The 23072-nt window shown below is 36.2% G+C and overlaps 1 protein-coding gene across 17 annotated transcripts in view; it reads left to right on the top strand.

The window, feature by feature from the left end:
- Positions 1-23072, top strand: part of RBFOX1 (RNA binding fox-1 homolog 1) — a 652484-nt gene that overhangs the window by 603317 nt on the left and 26095 nt on the right. For 13 of the 17 annotated variants that reach the window (XM_082064137.1, XM_082064134.1, XM_082064127.1 and 10 more), the window contains 3 exons: positions 851-983; positions 9164-9203; positions 18189-18253. In XM_082064137.1, the coding sequence (XP_081920263.1) occupies positions 851-983; positions 9164-9203; positions 18189-18253 (238 nt within the window). The remainder of the gene's footprint in view (positions 1-850; positions 984-9163; positions 9204-18188; positions 18254-23072) is intronic. The other 4 variants (XM_082064130.1, XM_082064129.1, XM_082064142.1 and 1 more) reach the window with 1 other exon arrangement.

Genomic DNA, 23072 nt, shown 5'->3' with positions numbered 1-23072 from the left:
CTGCTTTTTTTGTTTTTTTTCAGTTAAAAAAGTTATGAAGAGAGAAGTTACAAACGTTTTACAGAAAAAACCACTAAGTAGTACTGTATTACTGTTTAGTTTCTGATTAAAATATTTTAAGTCTCAGATGCTTATGCTTAGTTGCGATGACAATATAAAAATGTCTGAGTTAATTTGCTATATATCTGAATGGTTTCTGTTGGATCCAATTTAGGTAGATATTTCCAAACTATGCAGCCCTTGCCTCTGAAAGAGTAATGGGTACTGTTATGAACAAGGTACACCCCCAAAATCTGCGAAGACTCTTGCTCTCTCCTTTTTTCCCTTGGTACACAATTAAGACCCAGTTAATGATTGTCTTTGGAGCAGAAGTAAAGCTCTGTTTGACTGGTAAAATCACTGGATTATGGAGATCACTGGAGGTACCTGGTCTGACGTCTCACCCCCACTCACAGCAGGGCTGACTTTTGAAGGTAGATCCAGTGATGTGATGGAAATTCCTCTGACATTATATACATGAGCTTGAACTGGGTGACTTGGACCTCAGGAGTCTCCTGGTAACATTGTTGGCTAGAACAGTCAGTATTATTTTGAATAGTGTCTTCTAAGAGAGTCAGAGCTGCTGATGATACTGCCATCTAAATTCCCAGTTTGCTACCTCCTGTTTGCATACAAAGATTTTGTTTAAAAAGATGAGGCCTCTAGTTCAAAGACTAAGAGCTTGGTTATTTGGCGCCTGCCTCATCCAGTGCCAGGCAAGCTTTAATAGAAGCACAGACGTGCTGCTTCATTACTCTTGTTTTAGACTGATGTAAATATTTTACACTCATTCCTCTTTTTGTCTCCACAGTGCCAGGATTTCCCTACCCTGCCGCGACCGCAGCCGCTGCCTACAGAGGTGCCCACCTAAGAGGCCGAGGTCGCACGGTGTACAACACGTTTCGCGCGGCAGCTCCCCCCCCTCCCATCCCAGCCTACGGCGGGTAAGGAGATCGGCCCCTTGTACCTATTAGCATGAATCTCCAAAGGCTGCAAACCACATGTGAGTGTGGTGCATGCGGATCGTGGCTGAGCGCAGAACGCAGCGCAGCATGCAGGCAATCCCCGCGCTGGCAGTGGTGCACCTTGCACCGACTATTGAAAAATGACTGTAATTTGTACTGCCACGGTTGGTGGCCTTAAGCGTTTCAGATGTCACATATTGTTATGTAAATGCTGCTAGAAACTGAATGCTTTGGAACAGAGAAATTGTTTCAGCTAAAGATATATTTTTGATGATTGCCAACATCTGGTTATTAAGGAGGTTGGATCGCCTTAACTTCTTTTTCTTAAATCATCCACTGAGAGTTGTCTCTGGACCTGAAGGCTTAGCAGTGTATTTCTTTTATTGTTATGTTGCAGTTTGTTTAGTTTTTCTAGTAAACGTCTTTACCGTGATAAAAATCTCAGGTACTTCTCTCAGAGCCATGTGTTTTTCAGTACATTTGCTTAAATAATACCTTAAGATTTTGCTGTCAGTGACCCACATTTATTAAAGCCAAGCAATAAACTAAGGAACCAAAGAGAGAAATTCATAGTAATAATTTCTAGAAACTCAATAGTTATTTTTCAGGTATGTTTTTGAGAGAGAGGGAGAATAAACAAATTCTTCGGTAGCTCTGTAATTGCTGGCACAGAAAGATTTTGTGATATTTAAAAGACCTAGCATTGTCAAAAGATTTTCAGCTATGAAGGAATTGACAAGTTTGGACAATCAGAAAACTTATCCGATCCCGGGCCAGAACAGTAGTTTTCATAAAAATTTGAAGTAGATTTGCCACTGCCTCTCTGCAGAGCAACCAGATCTTTCTGAGGAAGGGTTTGTGAAGTCTTTGAGTGAAGGGGAAGTCTCTCTCTCTGCCCTCACTTAAATCCTGTTCAGCAGCTCATATGCCCTCACTGTGAATATTGCATGTAAGAAAGCTTGCAGCACAAGACCCTGTCCTCCTACATCTTCCTACTTCGTTATGGTAGAAGATGGGTGCTTTTTGCTGGTTTTCTCAGGTTGTTGTGAAACCTTTGTTCTATTATGGCAAAAGGTGTGTGTTTCTCTAGACAAGTTTGTTGCTCTAGTCAGTCAGCCATCGAGATAAATTTTCAGGGGTATTAAAGGTGGGCACTTGGACCATGCCTTCCCATTGGGGAGTTGTCACATCAGAGAAGTAAGATATTCTAAAAGTTAATATAAAAATACGGCACAGAATCAGATTATTTTGTAAGAGTGTATTCTGTTTTTTTAAGTGTCTTGTGTAGTTTAATAAGCAAAATAATATTAATTTAATAAGCAAGACTATATACCACTGCTGGAGGAACACACCATGATTTTTGAAGATTGTCTGAGTTAGGTTTGGACAAGGATGGTGTCCCACCCAAGTTATCCCACTGTTGCCCAGACTCTCATTTAGAGTTGGTCCAGGTGATAGATGGCACATGGCAATGAGGGGAACGAGTTTAGAATGTCCTACAAGGGCTGGTTTCAATCTGAATGTCTCAGCTACAAAATGGATACTGCATATAAAGACAGTGGACTCTTTCCACCTCTATTTAGTTCAATGTGTAATATGTAATGTGGGTTATTACCAGTTTCATGATCATAAAGTTACATCAGAAAATACATACCAGCTATTTGTGATACAGTTTTTGAGCTGGACAATACTTTTTTTGTTAGTATTTGTAACATAAGTAAATACTTGCAGACCATTAAGTAACTTAAATTTGCTTTAATTTAAGGGGCCATATGTGAGTGCTCTGCATGTGTATGTGTGTGTGTTATAGAAATTTTTATAGTTTAGTTAGTACAGTGACTCAACATGAAAAATTAAATTTCCAAGTGTAATACATATATATTCTCATGTAATTGTACTGCTTACTTTCAGCATCCTTAGGTAAGTTAGATGTGTGAACATTCTGAACTCCTGTTGTAAGTTAATCCAGAAGTTTTGCGCTGCAGTCAGGTTCAGGAGTGCTTCACAAGTGGGTTCCACATCTCCTAATTGTTCTGATGACTTCCAGCTGTCAGAGATGAACCCTTAGTAATGAGGGCTCCCCTTGCCAATCAGTATGTTTTCTAACACGATTTGACTCTGCAAAAAATTTCAATTAGTAAGCTTTGTCTTAATTAAGATAGGTCTTAGTTCAGATATTAGTCATGTTTAATTTTCTCCACCCACCTATGTTTTATAATAAGGCACTGCTTTCCAATGCACAAAGGAAGTGCCAACTTCTGTAATTCATGGATCAGTGCAGAAATAATACATATCTCTGTTGCGCTGATCCACAGTTGGATTAATAAAGCTTTATTCTGAAATAATTTCTTTGGCCTAATATATTAGATCTTGTCATACAGTAATACAATTTGGAATTTATTTGCAGTGTTCTGTTCTGTGCTCACCCATTATGTACTCTGACCTATCAAAGAAGCAAAAAGGAATTTTCGTCAGAAAAAATCCTTAATCAATGAAAATAAATTATAAGAATGTGGGTTTCAGTCATAATGGGAGTAGGAGTCAAGGAAAATTAAGGAGATAATAAAGAGATCACAGAGGATGAATCAACTTATAGAAGGAAACAAACAACTTGGAATATAATTTGTTGATAAGAAAAATTGAAAAAGCTTTGAATGCTATTTTGCAATTGATTTAGTAACAATTTCTCATTTTGCATTCAAGGAAGTAGCCTAGCATTAGAGCCAAACAGTTTCATACTGAAATATTTTCAATTTCTTAGACTAACCTGACATGGTGCTTACTTGTCCTTGACTCAGCAGCACTCTCAGGATTCACTGCTCTGTAACAGAAACCTTTTTGCTATTCAGTGTCCCTTGAATGTGCAGTTGTTCCTGTTCACTGATGTCCTGTTTGATACCGACTGTGACATTTTCTTAGAAACTGTTAATGAAATTAAGAAATGCAACAAGTCCCATGCTGTAAGGAAATCTAGAATATCTTGTGGTCATTAAGCAAAACACGATAGTGTGATTCATATGGAAAGCTCTCTTCTGCTGTGCCTGGGAAACAGCCAATGTGGCACGCTTTGCTAGGTCTGAGGAAAATTATTGAGTATAGCCATATTTAAGGCCATTGTTGTCTTATAAATAAAACAACACACCTGATTTAAAATGTGTCATTTAAAAATGAAATCAGTGTTCATGAGTTACATAGCACTGCATAAATAATTAACAGATCCTTTACCTGCAATTAAGACCTTTCACTAATTCCTTGGGATAGTGTCTTTGTTTGTTAGCATATGGAAAATACTTAATTTTTAGCATCTGTGGCATCATTTCTAATGCCTGGAAATACTACAATGTTCAGCTTACTCATAACTTTATATGTACCATAAAAACCTACTGAAATTGAAATAAGGGAGCATATCCTAATACGCAGAAGCTACCAGTAAAGGCACCCTTATGACAGATTTTGGATGCAGTTGGCAGTACTTGTGTTGTCAAAAGAAAGCAGAAAGAAGCAGTTTTTGTTGTACAGCAAACTACCGAAAGCAGGTGATCTGATTTTGATTCCCATAATTGCTTTTGAACTCCAGCAACTAGTGTGTCAGCATTCTTGAAAATCATTCGCCAAATAGTAAAATGTTTAGATGATGCTCTATCTTTATATTGCTGTCAAAAAAAGCCAGTGTCACTGTATATCTGGTAGCATAGCAGACAGTAGTAATAGATAACAGTTTTAGTAAAAATGATGAGAAGCCCTTCTTTCCAGCATCATTTCCCTCAAGTTCTGCACAAGTTCACTGAGTGATGACTCTGTCTTCACGTTTCCCCTCTGCTCCTCACAGTTGTGATGAAGCTACGAGAGAATTAGCTTTCAGTCTGGATCTCCACATCTGGTGTCTTTCCTGGGAAGACAGGGGATAGCAATACACTTTTTTCTCTTTGAAAAGAAGAATTTTAAAAAAACCCAAAACAACAACAACAACAACAACAACAAAAACCAGCCCTGAATAAAATTGTGAAGTTTGGGAGGGTGGAGGACATGATTTTTGACTGTTCCCTACTGCATTGCTGCATTCTAACTGATTCAAAATTCAAAAGGAGTTTTATTTTCCAACACATTATTCTGAATTTAAGAAAGAAAGATAATTAATATAAGCTACTACATCTGCTATGGTGGTTATGTTTTTTTCTTTGGGCTCACAGAAACTTCCTCTTACTTTGGACTCTGTGCTTTGTATATACGTGCAATTGTTAGAACAAAAAACGTGTTTTGCAAATGCACAGTGATTTCTGTCTTCCAGCGTTGCTCTGTGGGGCAATGCCATCAATTAATTTTCCAAATCTCATAACTTGTTTGCAGCAGAAAACATTGAAACTGGGAAGACAAGAACCAGGAATTAGAGAACATCCTAAAAACTTGAAACAGTCTCATAGAAGAGTTTCAGTTCTATATTTACAGCGGGGAAAGTTGTGTTATTAGAGCGCTAAAAGCTGTTTAATTCTTAGTCTTTTCTTTGGTTTATTTTAAGTAAGGTTGTAGTTGCATCTCTTGTATGAGTTGTTTCTTGAAGGCTTCATATAAAAAATGATTTCTGAGACCAAAAACTTGAAAATATGTGTAGGACATTGAAGGCAAACCTACCAACAATCAGAAAACAAGAGAACTGTTGTTCCTCAGGTACTTTCCCTTATTTATAATGTAGGGGAAATAGTGAACTATAGCTGTGATTCCTATTGGAATGAATGAATGAAATCAGGATTGTAATGCCCATTTGTTACACCGGATCAATCACTCCACTTAATCCACCTTAGGTTATTTATGTTAACTAGTGCAAATTGTGTGTATGACTGAGGGCCATATATACTCAGCTACTATGAAGTTACTGAACTAATGCGTGTGCAGTCAAGAACTGTCATCTTATGTCATTGATAGATTACTCAACCCAATCCTTTTGAAAGATGAGGATAGAAAAATGATAATGAAGACAGATGTCTTCCCAGGATATTATAAAGGTGGAATCTAAACTAATAAAGATTTTGTCTTAATATAGTTACAAAAATTATTATAAGACTTAGAGACTAAAATAAAACAGCTAAAACCATGCAAAGCAGATATATAATAGTTGGTGAGACAATAGTTTCATATTTATAGAAAAATAATCTTAGGAAATGATTGCCGTATATGATGTTCTTTAGATGCATATTTTTTTATTAAATTAGGATTTTTGTCTTGAGTTTTCCTTAGCACAATAAAATAATAAAATACAACTGAATAAATCCCCCAAATTTGTTTTTCTTATTTTAATGCCTCCAAGAAGTGCATTGACATATCATCCATACTGGGCATAATAATTCTAATTTCAGTAAGGTGGCTATTCCTAGACTTTGTGTTGGCTTTACAAGGAACTCAAGATTTATCTGTCTGCTAAGACAATTTTTTGAATATCAAGTATAAAAGCAGCTGTGGTAAGATGAGTCCATGCTTCAGCCTTATCATCTGTTCTCTGCCTACAGCTTCAGAGAGAGAAAAGGGGATGACAAGCCAAGCAAATTACTCTCTAGAAAATTATATAGTGAAGGAAAAATAAGAGCACAAGAGCAAAACATAGCTCTTGGTGTTTTACACTTTGTCCTTCTGATGAAGATTGATGTTAGAAAATACATTTGACTCCAGTGCTAATATTCAGTCACAGGAGTCAACAAATTATAAGGACAGTGAATAGAGAAAATATCCTCTGAAAACCTATGAAAATCTGAAGAATTGCTTTTCTTCAAACTTCGAAAGAAGCTGGAAGTTTTATACTTAACATCATGATTGTACTACAAGACCGTATGGACAAAATAAGATAAAATCAGCTGATATCTTTTCATTAGTGCATGTGCTGCTTGGGAATGTTATACTTATTTGCCTGATTCTGTCACTCCATCTTAATACTAACCATGTTTAATGACAGAGTCATGCATTCACCTCTCATTTTAGTGCTGGGTGCTTCCTTCAGTATAATATTCATGAAGCAGTTGCATATTTAGAATTCAGAGTATGTCAGCCCCTATTCATCTTGCAATATCTTCACTGTATATCCACAGATCACCAAGGGGAGGAAGACAAAAGGTCCTCATTTTGACACATATTCTCTCAAAAGTGCTATTTTCTGAATAGCAATGTTTAATAACAATTGAACGTATTATGCTTTAATGTACTGTGGTGGGGTTCATGTTGATTGGCTGCCAGACCCTCACCCGGCTGTGCTCTCATTCCCTCTCCTCAAGAGTATAGGGGCATAAAGTAAGATGGAAAAGCTATTGTGCTGAGATAAGACAGGGAGATTGCTTACCAATTGCCATCATGGGCAAAACTGACTTGACTGGAAAATTAATTTAATTTGCTGCCTATTAAAATGCAGTTGGATGCTTAGAAACCCAGAACCTGAAACACCTTCCCTTACTCCTTCTTCCTGGGCTGTGGGTCATGGTTGTGGGGCCTCCATCTTCAGTAAACTATGTACCATTTCTGTATGATCTCATGAAAGTCCCTCCATGTTCTTCATGATCATCTACTTCTACCTCACAGTCATGTGGAATGTTTCATTTCTTACATGCAAACAGGTGTAAGAAAAACATGCAATGTTTTAAAATAACCAGTCTGTCAAAACCAAGATGAAGGTACGCTACAAGGAAAATAGCAAGGTTTCTAAATAGTTCCAAGGTAGACAAGGTTTGGCATATTTTGCTCTGCAGACGTAATAAATGGAAAAATAAATGCACAAAGGTCTGACCTTACTGATGCAAATGGCAGACACTGTGATTTAAGTGGAGCAGAGTTTTCATGTGTTGTTATTCCATAGCAAACTTCTGTAATCAGTGTGGTTTTATCAATGTGGTTTATGTGCATGTATGCATATTTATGATTTTCTCAAGTGATTCTGACTTAGACACGTACCAGCTCAGTCCTATGGGTTTTGGTCATTGACCTCGACAGATCAGTTATATTTCTGACATGAAAATTCTTGTTGGAATTGCAAAAGAGCTTAGGCTAGAAACACGGTAATAACTATTATTCCCAGATAATAGTATTGCCAAATTGAAAATGTTGTTGCAAAAACCTATTGTGTGCTCTCATAGTTAGTTCTTGAAACAAGTTGATTCTGATATTGGAAATACTCATTTTAAGTTGCAGAACTGCCAGATGCATGTAAAATGTAATATCTGTAACTGGTAGGCCACTGTTGTGTAGTTCCAGTTTTATTTAGTGTAATCATTTAAACTATCTTTGTCGTACTTGTCATTTATCCTGAAGGTTTTAGAATGTAAAATTGGAACTATTTAAAGTGATGGTTTGCGTTCGCTGAAATGCAGCAGTCTCTGGGTGAACTGTTAACAGTAATATAACAATACTAAATTTTTTCAGATAAATAGTAATGTGTCCAACCAAAACTGCAGGGGAGCTCAGAAGCACACAAATGTGTGCCAGAGTTGTAAAATGATAAAGTGAGGAAGGTTAATACTTTTTTTTTTTTTAAATAACACCATGATATTCTTAACAGACCTGTTGTCTCTATCAGGAATGTGTATCCAGCAAACAATGCAGTACTTACTCCCATCTTTGTGTACACTGAGGTGTTGGGATTTGACCCAATGGGTAGAATACCACCAGTATAATTATTTCACACGTTCCTCCCACCATGTAAACTTATGCTCTGTTTTGTTTTCCATCTAAGTAATGACAACTATGTTTCAGAGGATTGACATAATTGCAGGACAAGAAAGTAGTAGTTTAAGAGGCAGCATTTTGTTAATGTATTAAAACTGATTGTAGGATTGGCCCACTGAAAATTTTTATAGAAAAAATACTGCCAATATGTGGTTGCTTAGAAAAAAAAAGAACCACCCTACCACCACCACGACCAAAACCTTATCAAAAGTATTTTCCAATCCTGCCATGCTTTACCTCTCTTTGAGTAAGCATTTGGCATACTTTATAAGTTGATGTATTCGGTACAGTTTCACTTCTGATAATTACTACCAACCTCCTTAACCAATGTGAAGAGTGCCTTCCTTCCCGCTCCCTCTGTTCTTGTGACAAGACTAACCTCAGCTGTGCAGGGGTTGGTGGCATTTGCATGTGGAAATGCACTAATATGGATGTTTTTCTTTGTGTGTGCATCCTTGCAGTGTTGTATACCAGGATGGATTTTATGGTGCAGACATTTATGTAAGTATTCATTGATGTGCATGCTGTCCTTGTACATTACCAGAGTCATTCTTTTTACAAGTTTGCTGCCTAGCTTGACTCTGTTTTGTCTATTTACCATCCCTTGCCTGTCAGAAAGAATTGAGAAGAATATCTCTCACATTGGAAGACCTTTCTGTTCATTACATCTATCATTGTTCAGTGGAGCTGAATTAACTCTTCAATCAAATGCTGAATGAATGCAAAAAAATGTAAAAAATGTGTGTGCGTGTGTGGAGGGGCATCTCCCTTCAAAATTGGTGTTCAAAGGAAAAATAAAAATGAAGCAGAAACATTCTTCTTCAAATCCCCAAAAGCTCATTTTTAAAAATCAAGACGAGTATCAATAATACTTGAAGTATGCAAATACTTTATGAAGAGATACAGATTTACCCAATCCAGGCAATACTGGGTATACATAAGTGCCATGGTGATAGTAGAACTTAATCCTGTAGTAAGTTTAAGATATGGCTATGTATTGTCTATAATCTGAGTAGAATTCCATCTGCTCTTTTGAAATCCACTTATTTCAATTTAAATGATATAGGTAGAGACTACTCATGATGTAAGAAATGGTTATATTTGTTAGTAAGTGTTTATAGCCCTGGATCCATCATTGCCTACTTCACCTCATTAGTCACCAATTTCCTTTTAAATACTATTTTTTTAATTTCTTACCAATACTGAAGTTTTTACCTTGAATGCATACAAAGAGGCTACTTATGTTTGAGTATGCAAGAGGTTTCAGGTAGTGAGGCTGAATTTTACTCTTCTAAAATAATTAATTCTTATACCCTATGTTCATAGGCTTTTTTTTTTTTTTTTTTTTCCAAACGTGTAGACGTAAAGTATGTTACTGATACTCCAGTAATCTTTCACATTTGTAATTATTTTGATAAAGCAATCTGGTCCCAAGTTACAGGTATCATCTTTATTTCACCAGACAACTTTCTCTAACCTACTTCTACTTCTGTTGTGCTGTCTCTGCTGAGATACAAAGAGATGGATGAGTTGAATTTGGTATGAATATTAAAAATTCAATAGGTTGTGCTAGAAAACATTCCTTGTATACTTTATCAGCAATGCTTTAGAACTATTTCCACAGGAACAGATTTTTTTTAATAAGTTTTATATGAAGAAGAAAAACAATTTGAATTTATGGATGAAGTAGGTTTTGTTTTTCTGATAGGTGGAAAGAGGCTGATACTTTTCTGAAAATTAATTTGTGTAGTTTAAGAATATATTTAAAATAAATTAGAATGGGTTAAAATGCTTTCCCTGTGTACTTATATACTTAGTGACGTTATCAGTAACATTGTTTACAACATGTGAGAGTCACCCATTTGCCAAAGGCTTACTCAGGTGTAGTATCCTGCTTTAGTCTCACCTAAACACATTGCTGCCAAATTTTTGAGCTATATAGCATAGGTGGTACAGTGTGGAATTTCTTCAAGTGAGGTTTCCAATTTTCATATTTCTTAAAAATGTCAGAAGTATGTGACATCTGTTTTGTTCAGTTTACCAACCTGAAAATCAGAGAGGCAGCAAGATATCTCTCTCAGGATTGCTTAGTGTGGTAATATAGGTGGGAACTTAATGTAAGAGTTCATAGTGTTGGAACTCACTGCTGCTAAAAAACAGGAGTATCTCTTTTGGGGACTGACAATACTATTTTAGGTGACCTCACACATTCTCACAGGCTTTAACATTTTGTTTCCAAGTGGAAAGTGATTTCAATGAGGAAGATATTGAAGAAATTACTAATTCCTGCTATAGCCTCAGTTTTGCTGTCTGAAAGAGTCACGTGCATTAGAAAATGGAATAACTCTACTAGCGCAGTGGATTTCACTCAATTGCAGCCTTGTATTTCTGACTGCATTTCTTAGTTCTCTTAGTGCAGCAGAATCTTTAACTTTACAGCAGTTGACAGAATTAAAACACTCCTCTGAAAATTTGTTTAATTTTTTTTTTATAATATACAAAGCTTCTTATTTTACAATTCATTTTTCTTCACATTCATTCCTGCTTGCATATAAAACATTTTGCAGGGGTGGGAGAGAGAGATAGAGAACTGGCATAAATCAAAAGAAACCTTACAATTCACAGTGTGTTAGTTCTTAGTGTATTAGTTTTCAGTGGGCCAAGTTATTTATTAAATCCCAATTGATTATGACATAGTTCTACTCAGTTTTTCATTTAAATTGCAGAGCTGAGGCTTTTTGAAAGAACAAATGCTTTGTGGAAAAAAAAAAAAAAAGGAGGGGGAGGGGAAGAAGAAATTTAAACAATATAGGTTTTAAAAGTAGATTGGAGAGAAAGGAGTCTTAAAAATACCACAGAAAGCAAAACAAAAGAAACACAGTTCTGAAAAGCCAGACCAAAATTATGCATTAACAAGTATATCGCAGTGGGTTTAATTCTGATATAATTACATTGAGTACAAACGGTAATTTAGACCATGCCAATCTTTTCATAACTAGTTATCAATATAGCCCTTGATGGCTACATTTTTGTGGAAAGGAAAGAGGGAAGACGTGGAAAAATACTGATTGGGTGAAAACTGCAGTGTGAAACAAGAACAGCAAATAGTCAGAGTTGCTTAATACTAACCAGAGGAATAGAATAGGAATATAAAAATAAGTGGAAAGTACAGTCTAAAATGAAAAGTCAAGAGCCATGATTCTAGAAGTAATATAATGTAGTCTATATTTCATATACTTCTATATGAAATGTAATAATGTCTCTGAAATAGCTAAACTATTGAATTCCTTTTTAAATGTGCCTTTGAGTAGGAAAAATAAAGGCGATGATTAGGAAGTAAGGAAGACCTTTTAAAATTAAGTATTGATTCACTAAGAGAAAAAGTCATTAAAAGAGAATTAAGGTTGCCTGCCAGCAAATACAGAAGTTCCTAGATGAAGATTGACACTTGTGAAAATAAGAAAATACACTCCACAAAATGAAGTAAAAGAGTAAGAGCTGCTGAAATATGCAGTCAGAATAATAGCTCTACACTGTTCCTCTCCTTTATCTTGAATCTGTTAGGTTTTTTTATCATTGCCATCAAGAATGTTTTCAGACCATGTCAGTCTTCAATCCACACCTAAAATGTGGGAAGGCTAAGAAATATGAGGAATTTCTAAACTCTGTCTTCACCAGCTTTCCCAAGTCCCTTGGTAATATGGTTGAGCACGTAGATTAGTCAGTCTTATCCACAGCAAGATTTTCAAACCTGTTCTCAGGATTCCCGGACCTGTGATACTGCAACTGGTGAGAGTCCACAGCAACATATGAGTACATAGGTTTAAGATTTTATACTTTGTGATCAGGGGTGTGGAATGAGATTATCAATAGCTACTGCCATCACCTTTAGTTCAAATGTAGGGTGGTATTGAGGGCGGACCACATATTTATTTCCTGCAGAAAAATTATTCTTAACCTTTACATAGAATATTAAATATTTTAGTAATAGGAAAAACTAACAGAAAAAAATACCCATCTGCAATAAATACTGTCAGTATATCTGAGATCAAGTTATAGAAATAATGTAGGTATTTTAGGAGGAGGTGCACACATGTACACGTGGTTTTGTAATCTATAGATGTGTTTATGTAACTCATTTTTTTGTGGAAATCATTTTTAACAGAGATATGCAGACTTTGTGTAAAAATTCAGATGCATTTGGTTTTCTGTTTTTCCATTTTATCATATCTAGAATTTCTGCATTTTCTTTCTAAAATTGATTAAGATTTATCTGTAACAATGGGCTACTGATCTTTGATGGATCTCCTTGCTCTTTTTCAGTTTGTCTGAGTATAGAGATGTATAAAACATTGAAAGGAAAATTGTAATGAGTGATTTTGAGGAATTTGTCCAAATTCCTTCCTTACATCTTTCCATCCTTCTTTCGCTACTGATTCAGATCATTACTTTTCTGTTTGTTTATAGAGCAGTATTGCATGAGCCTGTGTATGGCAGTAAGTTACCACAGGTATGAAATACTGACTGAGGGTAAAAACTCATTATGTTGAATGTAGACGCTTTTAAAATCATACTAATACTCAAATAATTATGTGAGAAAATTGATTCAATGTGTATAAATACGTTGCATTTTATTTTCTAGATTAAATCACAAAATCACAAATATTCTTCATATTTCATGAAATACAGCAGTTACTGTTGTGTCCTGTTCAGTAATTTGTGCCAGTGAGAAATAGAATTTTGACTATGAATATATTGACGCTGTACTTAATTATTTAAGACAACTTAACCTACTGTTTATTGTTGTGTTATCATTGTTTTGGAAGTAGCAATTACAGGAGCACAGATAAGGCAGTAGAGATTTTTCTATCATTTTAGCTGAATTTATTTTTTCAGCTGAATTTTCAAAGTAATATGGCATAACAGTCAGCTACTTTCTGTTTGAATGTACAGAGTGAGATGGGGAAAGCATTTTTTAGACAAAGGAACTGAAAATTTATATTTATTATTATATAATTATCACATAATTTTATTCTAAATATTTTGCAATATCTTCTAAGGCATGAAGATAAATAGTTAATATATTACTCAAGAGATGTATATGTAGTGAAAATTACTAGTGTAATATCTCCATCTAAGATATCAGCCAAGTTCAAAATTAGAGAAAAATTGTAGAATTTGTCACAGAATTTTAGAGGGGGTTTGAATCAGATTCCCATCCTGATTCTCAGTACAAAGTATACCTTCAAGTATTTTGTTGCCATAATGATAAATCATCTCAGGTAATTGAAGTAAAAAAATCAGAAAACTTAGTACCACAACAAAGCCACAGAACAGAAACCCCATGAAAATAATTTGCTTGAGAAGGTTTTTATGTGTAATTCTGTGATAGCTTATGTTAAAAATAGGAAATCATGACATGGGCTGGTAGGGAGTTGTGATTTTCCTGATAACCAAATGCATCCTGCATTTTAGTTCTCCAGTGAATTCAGGCAAATTCAAGAATTTCAATCTCTTTTTATTGCTTTAGACTCAGTCTTTCCAGGACTCTCATAAATGTCATACTGATTGTTGAATCCAAAGCATCTTAATAAAGTTCAGAGTTGGGTTTCATTGTTCAGCAGCAATTCTTTGATGAAAGGAAATCAAAATGTAAGGATAAACAAATGTAACTGTTATATTTAGGGAGGAAGAAAGGGTCTGTCTTCACAGACTGACCAATTTTTACTGATAGTTAAATCACAGAATCACAGAATGTTTGGGATTGGAAGGGACCTCGAAAGATCATCTAGATCAATCCCCCTGCTGAAGCAGGAACACCCAGATGAGGTTACACAGGAAGGTGTCCAGGCGGGTTTGAATGTCTTCAGAGTAGGAGACTCCACAACCTCCCTGGGCAGCCTGTTCCAGTGTTCTGTTACCCTCACTGAGAAGAAGTTCCTTCTCAAATTTAAGTGGAACCTCTCGTGTTCCAATTTGAATCCATTACCCCTTGTCCTATCATTGGTTGTCACCGAGAAGAGCCTGGCTCCATCCTTGTGACACTCACCCTTTATATATTTGTAAACATTGATGAGGTCACCCCTCAGTCTCCTCTTCTCCAGCTCCAGAGCCCCAGCTTCCTCAGTCTTTCCTCACACGGGAGATGCTCCACTCCCTTCAGCATCTTTGTGGCTGTGCTGGACTCTCTCCAGCAGTTCCCTGTCCTGCTGGAACTGAGGGGCCCAGAACTAGACACAATATTCTAGATGGGGTCTTACCAGGGCAGAGTAGAGGGGAAGGAGAACCTCTCTTGACCTACTAACCATCCCCCTTCTAATCTACCCCAGGATGCCATTGGCCTTCCTGGCCACAAGGGCACAGTGCTGACTCATGGTCACCCTGCTGTCCACCAGGACCCCTAGGTCCCTTTCCCCTACGCTGCTCTCTAATAGGTCATTCCTCAACTTATACTGGAACCTGGGGTTGTTCCTACCCAGATGCAAGACTCTACACTTGCCCTTGTTATATTTCATTAAATTTTTCCCCGCCCAACTCTCCAGCCTGTCCAGGTCTCTGGATGGCAGCACAGCTTCCAGTGTCAGCCACTGACACCAGTCCTCCCAGCTCAGTGTCATCAGCAGACTTGCTGATAGTAAACTCTATTCCCTCATCCAAATCGTTGATGAATATATTAAATAATACCAGCCCCAGTACTGACCCCTGAGGCACTGCACTAGATACAGGCCTCCAACTGGACTCTGCCCCATTGACAACGACTCTCTGGCTTCTTCCCTTCAGCCAGTTCGCAGTCCACCTCACTACCCGATCGTCCAGACCGCACTCCCTCAGTTTAGCTGTAAGGATGCTGTGGGAGACTGTGTCAAATGCCTTACTCAAGTCAAGGTAGACCACATCCACTGCTCTGCCATCATCCATCCATGGTGTAATGTCCTCATAAAAGTCAATGAGGTTGGTCAAGCACGACTTCCCCTTGGTGAAGCCGTGTTGACTGCCCCTAATGACCCTCTTATCCCTGATATGCCTTGAGATGGCACCAGGATAAGTCATTCCATCAGTTTCCCAGGGATGGAGGTGAGGCTGACCCGTCCATAGTTACCCAGGTCCTCCCTCTTGCCCTTTCTGAAGACTGGAGTGACATTTGCTTTCCTCCAGTCCTCAGGCACCTCTCCTGTTTCCCAAGACTTGGCAAAGTTGATGGAGAGTGGTCCAGCAATGACCTCAGCCAGCTCCCTCAGTACCCACGGGTGCATCCCATCCGGACCCCTGGATTTATGGATGTCCAGATTGCCTAATTGCTCCCTAAGAATGAAAGAAAGAAAAATAATCCTCACAGAGCCTACCACCTGCAGATTTAGGAGTAGCCAGCATGTGAACAGCCTGACTCATTTTTTTCTGATTAAAAAACACTGAAACATTGATACTTATCATGGTGGCCTGTTCTCAACTCTGTACTGTGATGGGAGTCATTGCATCCATAGTTGGGTCAACCTGAAGTGGCTCTCACATTTAAATAAGGGATTTAGAAATGGGCTACAGGACAAGTGAAAAGAGTCATATGTGTGGTGAACAGAATCATGTCATACTGCAGAATGACTGGCAGTTTGCCACACATTTTTAGAACTTGATCATGAATACAAGTTTAACCTCTTCTTCATACTTTCACCATTTGTAGTCTCTCATATCAGCACTCTGGAAAAAAAAAAAAAAGTTGCTGTATTTAGCATTCAAAAAACAGAAGCGAAGAAGAGAGAAATTTGTATAATCTCTCACCTTTCTCCTTGTAGCAGAAGCCAGACCAAGTGTGCAGCTTGCATTATCATCTCTGAGCCTCACTGTTTACTGGCTCAGTTTGCACTTGGTGACATTATTTGACATCTGATTGCCTGTGTGCACATACCTGCAAGCAATATGTGCCTGTTATACATTTTTGACAGTAATAGCCTTCTATTGGTTTATAAAAATCAAATGATATGAAATGAGAAAGTGTTTCGTCTCAACGCTCCTGTGCGTGCACAGAGAAGCAACGTGGTGAAGAGAGATGGAATCTGTGGTGTTAGGAAAAGCACCTGCCTCATCACAGAGGTTGTGTGACACAATTGCTGCTGGCAGGGGGCTGACCAGGACCGGGGAGGAAAATGTACTGTTCTCTGTGTGAGCAAAAAATCAGAAAGAGTGTTCCTCAAGTAAAATGACAATTCAAAGCCTGGAGTTTCTAATGAGCTGCTAGTATATGTAAAACTTACGTTTATTCTTAGGGCGATGTGGCATTGTCAGCTCAATGATTGATTCACAAAACCAGCCTGCTTCAAATCTTCAAACCAACAAAGGTTTACACATTCTAGGGATGAAAACAATCCCACCAAGCCAAGTAGTAGAAGGGGAAGTAGCTTGTAAAAGTAGTTGAAATCGCTTTTCTGAGAAGAGTGAATATTTATTTGTAAAATCAAAACAGAAAACCCACAAAAGTTCCTGCACTAAAAATATATTACTGTTACAGTAAAAGTTGATGCATCATGGCCTGTTCTTCATGCTTCAGCATAATATCTTATGTGAATGTAGCCTTCCAAACAAACAAAACCACAAAAAAAACCCCAATCCATTAAGCAAACACTTTAGCAGAAGAGTGATTCGTATTCAAAGCTGAGTGATCCGATGCTTTCTTATTCAACTCTTTGTTAAGATGGGTGAAAGTAGGAAAGGAAATACAAAAGTCCCCTGTCCCAAAGGATTATGGGGTGGTGAATTCTAATTGGGACGTAAATCATGTTTGTGTTATCTGTGGAGACTGGCCTCTGTTTGTTAATTGGCATGCTGAGATCATTTTGAAATGGTTGATATAACACCGTGGTCCATTGAACAGGAAGCTCTGCTGTTTTCACAGTTTGATAATCAATGCATCACTGCACACAATTCCTTTCAAATGTGTGTTTGTTTGTCCTGTTTGCTTAATTGAACAGCTGCAATTACTGTTACATACAACTGAATGTTAATTCATGGAAGAAGAGAATTTTACTTCCTCATTATGATTTCATGTATAAATTGGAAACCTATGTAACGTTAAGTGTTAATTGAGTGCACAAATTCATAGGTTTAATCAACCAGACATGATAAATCATATTTTGTACAAGAAAGAATTGAATATTAGCTGAGTTTTTCTTTTTAGTTCAGCATTCCTTTATTAATAGGCATACACCTCATTCGTAAGAACAATTGCTACTTGAAAACTTGTGGAAGAATACAGTATTGTCTTATAGAATAACTTACATTGATGAATACAGTTCATTGCCTTCTCCTGATCTCTGGGACAAATATTAACAAGTTTGTGGTGATAAATTTTGCTTAATGATTCACTGAAGTATTTCCGATGTATTTAACCCCTTAACGGAACTTACGGCATGACAGTACTCTCAGTTGTTGCTAATTTTGCAAAATGTTATTTAAGGTGCTGTAACAATCCAGTTAGAGCGTAAGTTTGTGTTTCAGGGTGGTTATGCTGCCTACCGGTATGCCCAGCCTGCCACTGCCACTGCAGCTGCCTACAGTGACAGGTAAGGCCTCATTTACTGCTGCTAAATATTTCACTAATGGAAGTTGAAGATGATTCTATAAATTTGCCTTGTTGAAGTCTCATAAATGTCTTGTTGCTCTGCAGATAATTGTGATATCTAAAGCAGGCTGTTTTATTGTAATCCATGAATAGCCATAAATTGGGAGATTTTAGGCTTTAATTGAGAATCAGGCATGAGATGTGCACATTCTCAAGCTGTAGATCATCCAGTTAATGTCAGTGACCCTTGTACAATGTAGACAAATATATGTACAGCTTCATGATGGTCTACTACTAAAGATCATTATTCGTCTTAGGAGTGTTATTTCAGTGGATTTAGAACCTGAACCTATTGCGTGCCCTCAGTTCTCATTGACGTTGTTTTAGTCAGTGAAAACTGAGAATGAATTGTGTCTAAGCTTGAACTATCCAAGGCAAACCAATATTTTTTCCATCTGCATCTTTTTTCAAGCATTTGATTTTTTTTCAATAGTGGGGGGAAAAAAAACCAAACAAACCAACCAACCAAGCATAAAAACCCCAGTTATTCTTCTTTTAATCTGTATTTTTATCCTGCAGATGTAAACCACATTTGGTGGAAATAATACCAGGACTAAAAGATTATTAAAATCTTCGTAAGAGAAACATGCAAAGACTTAACTTCTATAAATTAAAAGCAATGTCACATAAATTAACTTGGCTTCTTGCAAGAAGAAAATTGAGACCCCTTTGAAGTCAATGTCTAAATTGTTATTGACTTCAGTAGGAAATAGGATTTTGTCAAATTGCATAAAATTAAGTCTTTGCAGTGTTTGGACATGATGTTTTAGTGAAAAGAAAAAAAAATCCTATGTTTTCTTCATAAACCATCCCCTTGACAAAATCTATGCTATCTTTAATACTTTTCAAGTACTTGAAGAGTGTCCAGTCATAAAGGAAGGATGTATATTGTGAAAGACAGATACATACATGCATTTTGCTTCAGAATAGTGGTAAGAAGTAAGGTCATACTTCTCAATTCCTGAGATAAGAAAATTTTCCCTTGGAATCATGGAGGTAATTTCTTAAGTCCTGAACATGTATTGAAAAAAATTCTTTAGATGCTAAATCAGACATTGTTTTAAATGTTTCTGTTTCTTAAAGAAATCAACAGATTTAGAAATTTCAGTGAACCATTTCTTAGATTGAAGTGCTGTTCATGGATTCTGTATTTTTAGAACAAAGTACCATGGTATGAATGTTACAATGCTATGCATGCATATATGCCTTTCAAATGCTTATTCTGGGTAATGAAAATATACTTTTTAAAGTTATGTGAATAAAATAATTTGCATGTGTGGCTGAGGCATGCTGTGTCAGACAGGTAAGCAAGTTACTTTCTATTAATTTTGGGTCAGTAATACCAACTAGATGTGTGCTGTATGCACTTTGTTTGCGATGTACTATGTCTGCTTAGGGTAACCTACAAAGGTAAAGTTCTACTCAGTAGTTTCATTTCATTTCCACAAAGGTATGTTAGCATGTCAGAGCTCTAGTGTTTTTCTATGAGCTTTTAACACAAAACAATTCCTGCTTCTAAAAGTATTAGTAAACCGAAAGGACAGAATTATAAATAACCTCCTGTGGTTAGTCATTTTTTGTCAGATATCATTCAGGTGTCCCTGGATCATTTTATAGGTCTTTTATTCCTATGCATAAATGAATTTCTGAAAACTGTATGTGACATAGAGAAACTGAACAGTATCAAGATTACTTTTAAATGCTTTAGTTATGAATTAGTGTACCTTCTCATAAAACAAGTCAAATGCTGTAAGATAAAACATCCGTTGGTCACATGTTCTGCTACGGGTAGAGAGTCAACACTAAGAGTTATGCTCAGGAAAACAATAAAGGATTTGTCTAAGAAGACAGTGCTCTTAAATGCTGTAAAGGAAGCTTGAGATGGCATCAGTAGTAATGCAGTTGTTACAACCCTTAATTATTTTTTTGAAAAATGTCTAATTTCCAGATACACTTTGTGTATAATTAGAATTGTAATAACCTGTCTTTCCTTGCATAATTTTAAATATCTTAAATGAATTTTATATCTTTTGGATTTATTTTTTTTAATTTAGCTTCTCTTTTTAAATGTTGTCAGTCTGCTTCCCCCAAATGAATGATTTATGGGGGAATCCTAAAACTAGCATAGCCCCCTTGTCAGCCCCCTGCTCAAACATTTCTTTATATATGGGAAACTATGTGCAAACATGGATACCTCTGATTACTCACAACTACAGTTGCTGAATTTGATTAAATTTTCATTCATTTTAAAATTAATTTAATTTAGCAACTCTTGTGAATTATAAATAATGAAAGTGCTGAAATGTAGTTCAGTACAACTGCTTTTATCTTTTTTCCTCAATGTAATAATTATCTACTGTCCTCTGACAAAATTAAAGATTCTGTATCTCCTTTTACACTACTCTTGATTGATCGATTGTTGTTTTGAGCCCCTATTTAATTTAATTACACATGCAATATATTTACTGTTTACGTGTAAACAATACCCAGAAAAATGTAGTGAGGACCAGTGAGTATATACTATTGAAGCAGTGACATATTGTGGAAATACTACTTTATATTAATTTAAAAAATAAAAATGGTGGTTGTTTGTTGTTTTTTTTAAAAAAAAATCACAGCTCATATACATGATGAATGGCAATGTTCCATATTTGACATGCTTCTTAAGTCAGAACATGGAAAAAGGAAATCTTTAGATTCAAGACATGTTTGGGTAAATTAAATAAATAAATAAATAAAAAGGTTAGCAGAAAGATTTGGGACTCCAGAATCAATACACTAAGTCAATGTATAATGATCACTGTAAGAGAGCTCTATTGTGAAGAAATGCAATGGTATCCTTGTTTGTCACAGCTGGAAATATTGCTGGAAATAGGCAAAGAACAGAAATACAGGGGAGAATCATATGGCAAAGAAATCTCATGAAACAAATCAACGCAAACCCTTAAGTATTTGCTGAGACAAATCATCTATTCCTGAAAACAATTTCACAACCAAGGTAGACCTTTCAGATGTCAATAAAATGATGTACAGCTTTTATTCAGCTTTTATGGAAGATTAAAAAAAAATTATTAAAAAAGTATAGTGTTAGATTTCTGTCCAAGTCTGAAGAGAAACTAGCCAAGTCATCAAGTTTTGTATTTATGAGGTAGAAGTCAAAGCATGGCAGTGGGGCGTATTGTCATTTTGTCATTGCATGTTCACTTGGTGTTGCTAGTATGTCTGTAATGCTGTATTGGATTTGACAGATCCATCACATAGCTCAGTGAATGGCTTGCTTGAACTAAGCCTATGGGCAGACTTATTCACATTGGTTGGCTATTGGTTTTGTGTTTTATGATTTGATTATTGCATCTTCGATCGGATACGAAAAATGTTCCTTTCTTGCATATTAACTTTGTCAGCAATATTTATGAAAGTATATAGGATAGCGTAATAGAACAAAACCCCAATAATAGTAAAGTAGCCTTGTCTGAACGGCAGTCATTTCACTTGTACTGCTTGCTAACCCTGTTATACTTAATAATGATAATTATGTGTGTTTATATATGTATGATTGTGTATTCATATATACACACACATTCCCCATGCACCACCACCCACAAACACGCGTGCACACACGCACACACATGTACAGAGGTGTTTTGCTCGGAGCATAATTCCCTTTTTCTAATACAATGTCAAATTTAAATTTCACTGCGAACAAAGGGAAGATTCCCATTGACTTCCTGATTTTCTGGATTAGGTTCCTCAGCACTGGAAGCTGAACTCTTTGTTTTTGTTTTTGTTTTTTGAAAATATTTTTCACATAACACTTTGTAGTACAAAATATATTTTTTTCCACTATCAGTTTGTGTTACATGTTCTGTGGCCATACACAGGATTTTGTATGAAATGTGAGATGGGAGATCTTGTCATATGGAAGCTGTGTACCTTCCAGATGTGAAATCTTACTCCCTGTAAAATCCTAAGTGCAGTATTCATTTTTGTCAAAATACTAGTGTCCACAGAGATATAATTTAATATATTTTCCAGTTCTCTTTGGGCAAGTAATTGAGAGTTAATACTTGATATTTATGGTCAGATTATCCTAAAGTAGAATAGGTACAGATTTATTTTATTTGTAAACATGCTCATTAAAGAATGAAAAATCAGGATGAAGAATAAAAATAAACAGAAAATAAAATGTGAGCTTCTGTAGATGGAGGTGATTTTTTTTATATATATTGTAGACTTTCAGATCTATTTTATGAATAAGCAATGAAAACCACTATAGTTTTATTCAAATTACTTTATCTTATTGAGGATCTTGCTAGTGATATATACTGAAAAATCAAGGTTTTGAGAGCATATAAAAGATAATAGCATCTTCAGTCAGAATTTAATTTTCCATTAAATAATTTTATAGAAGGATAAATTTCTTAAAATGTTGTATTTTATTTGTGTCATGATTGTACTTTTTAAGATTTAGGAAAAAGAGCTTCTATACACAGTTTTAATGTCTAAAGTAACCAGGTTGGAAGAGAAAAAGGAATAGAATATAGTGATAACTTTACTCTTCTACTACCAGCTGGAACCCTCAAACCTTTTGAACTTTGCTATACAAGTTGAATCTTTAGAACTTGAGAAGTTTGTGAGACAAGATGATACATAAGCAACAATCGTGTAGACCATATCCTGAGCTACTCACATTTTAAGAATGAAAAGGATCAGTTAGGATCTTAACTAGATACAAAGGTTGTATTTAGCTTTTTTAACAG

Source organism: Streptopelia decaocto (assembly GCF_964273445.1).
Source record: "Streptopelia decaocto genome assembly, chromosome: 13".
NCBI lineage: Eukaryota > Metazoa > Chordata > Aves > Columbiformes > Columbidae > Streptopelia > Streptopelia decaocto.
Note: the sequence above shows the minus strand (reverse complement) of the source record. Positions and strands in the feature narration are given on the sequence as shown.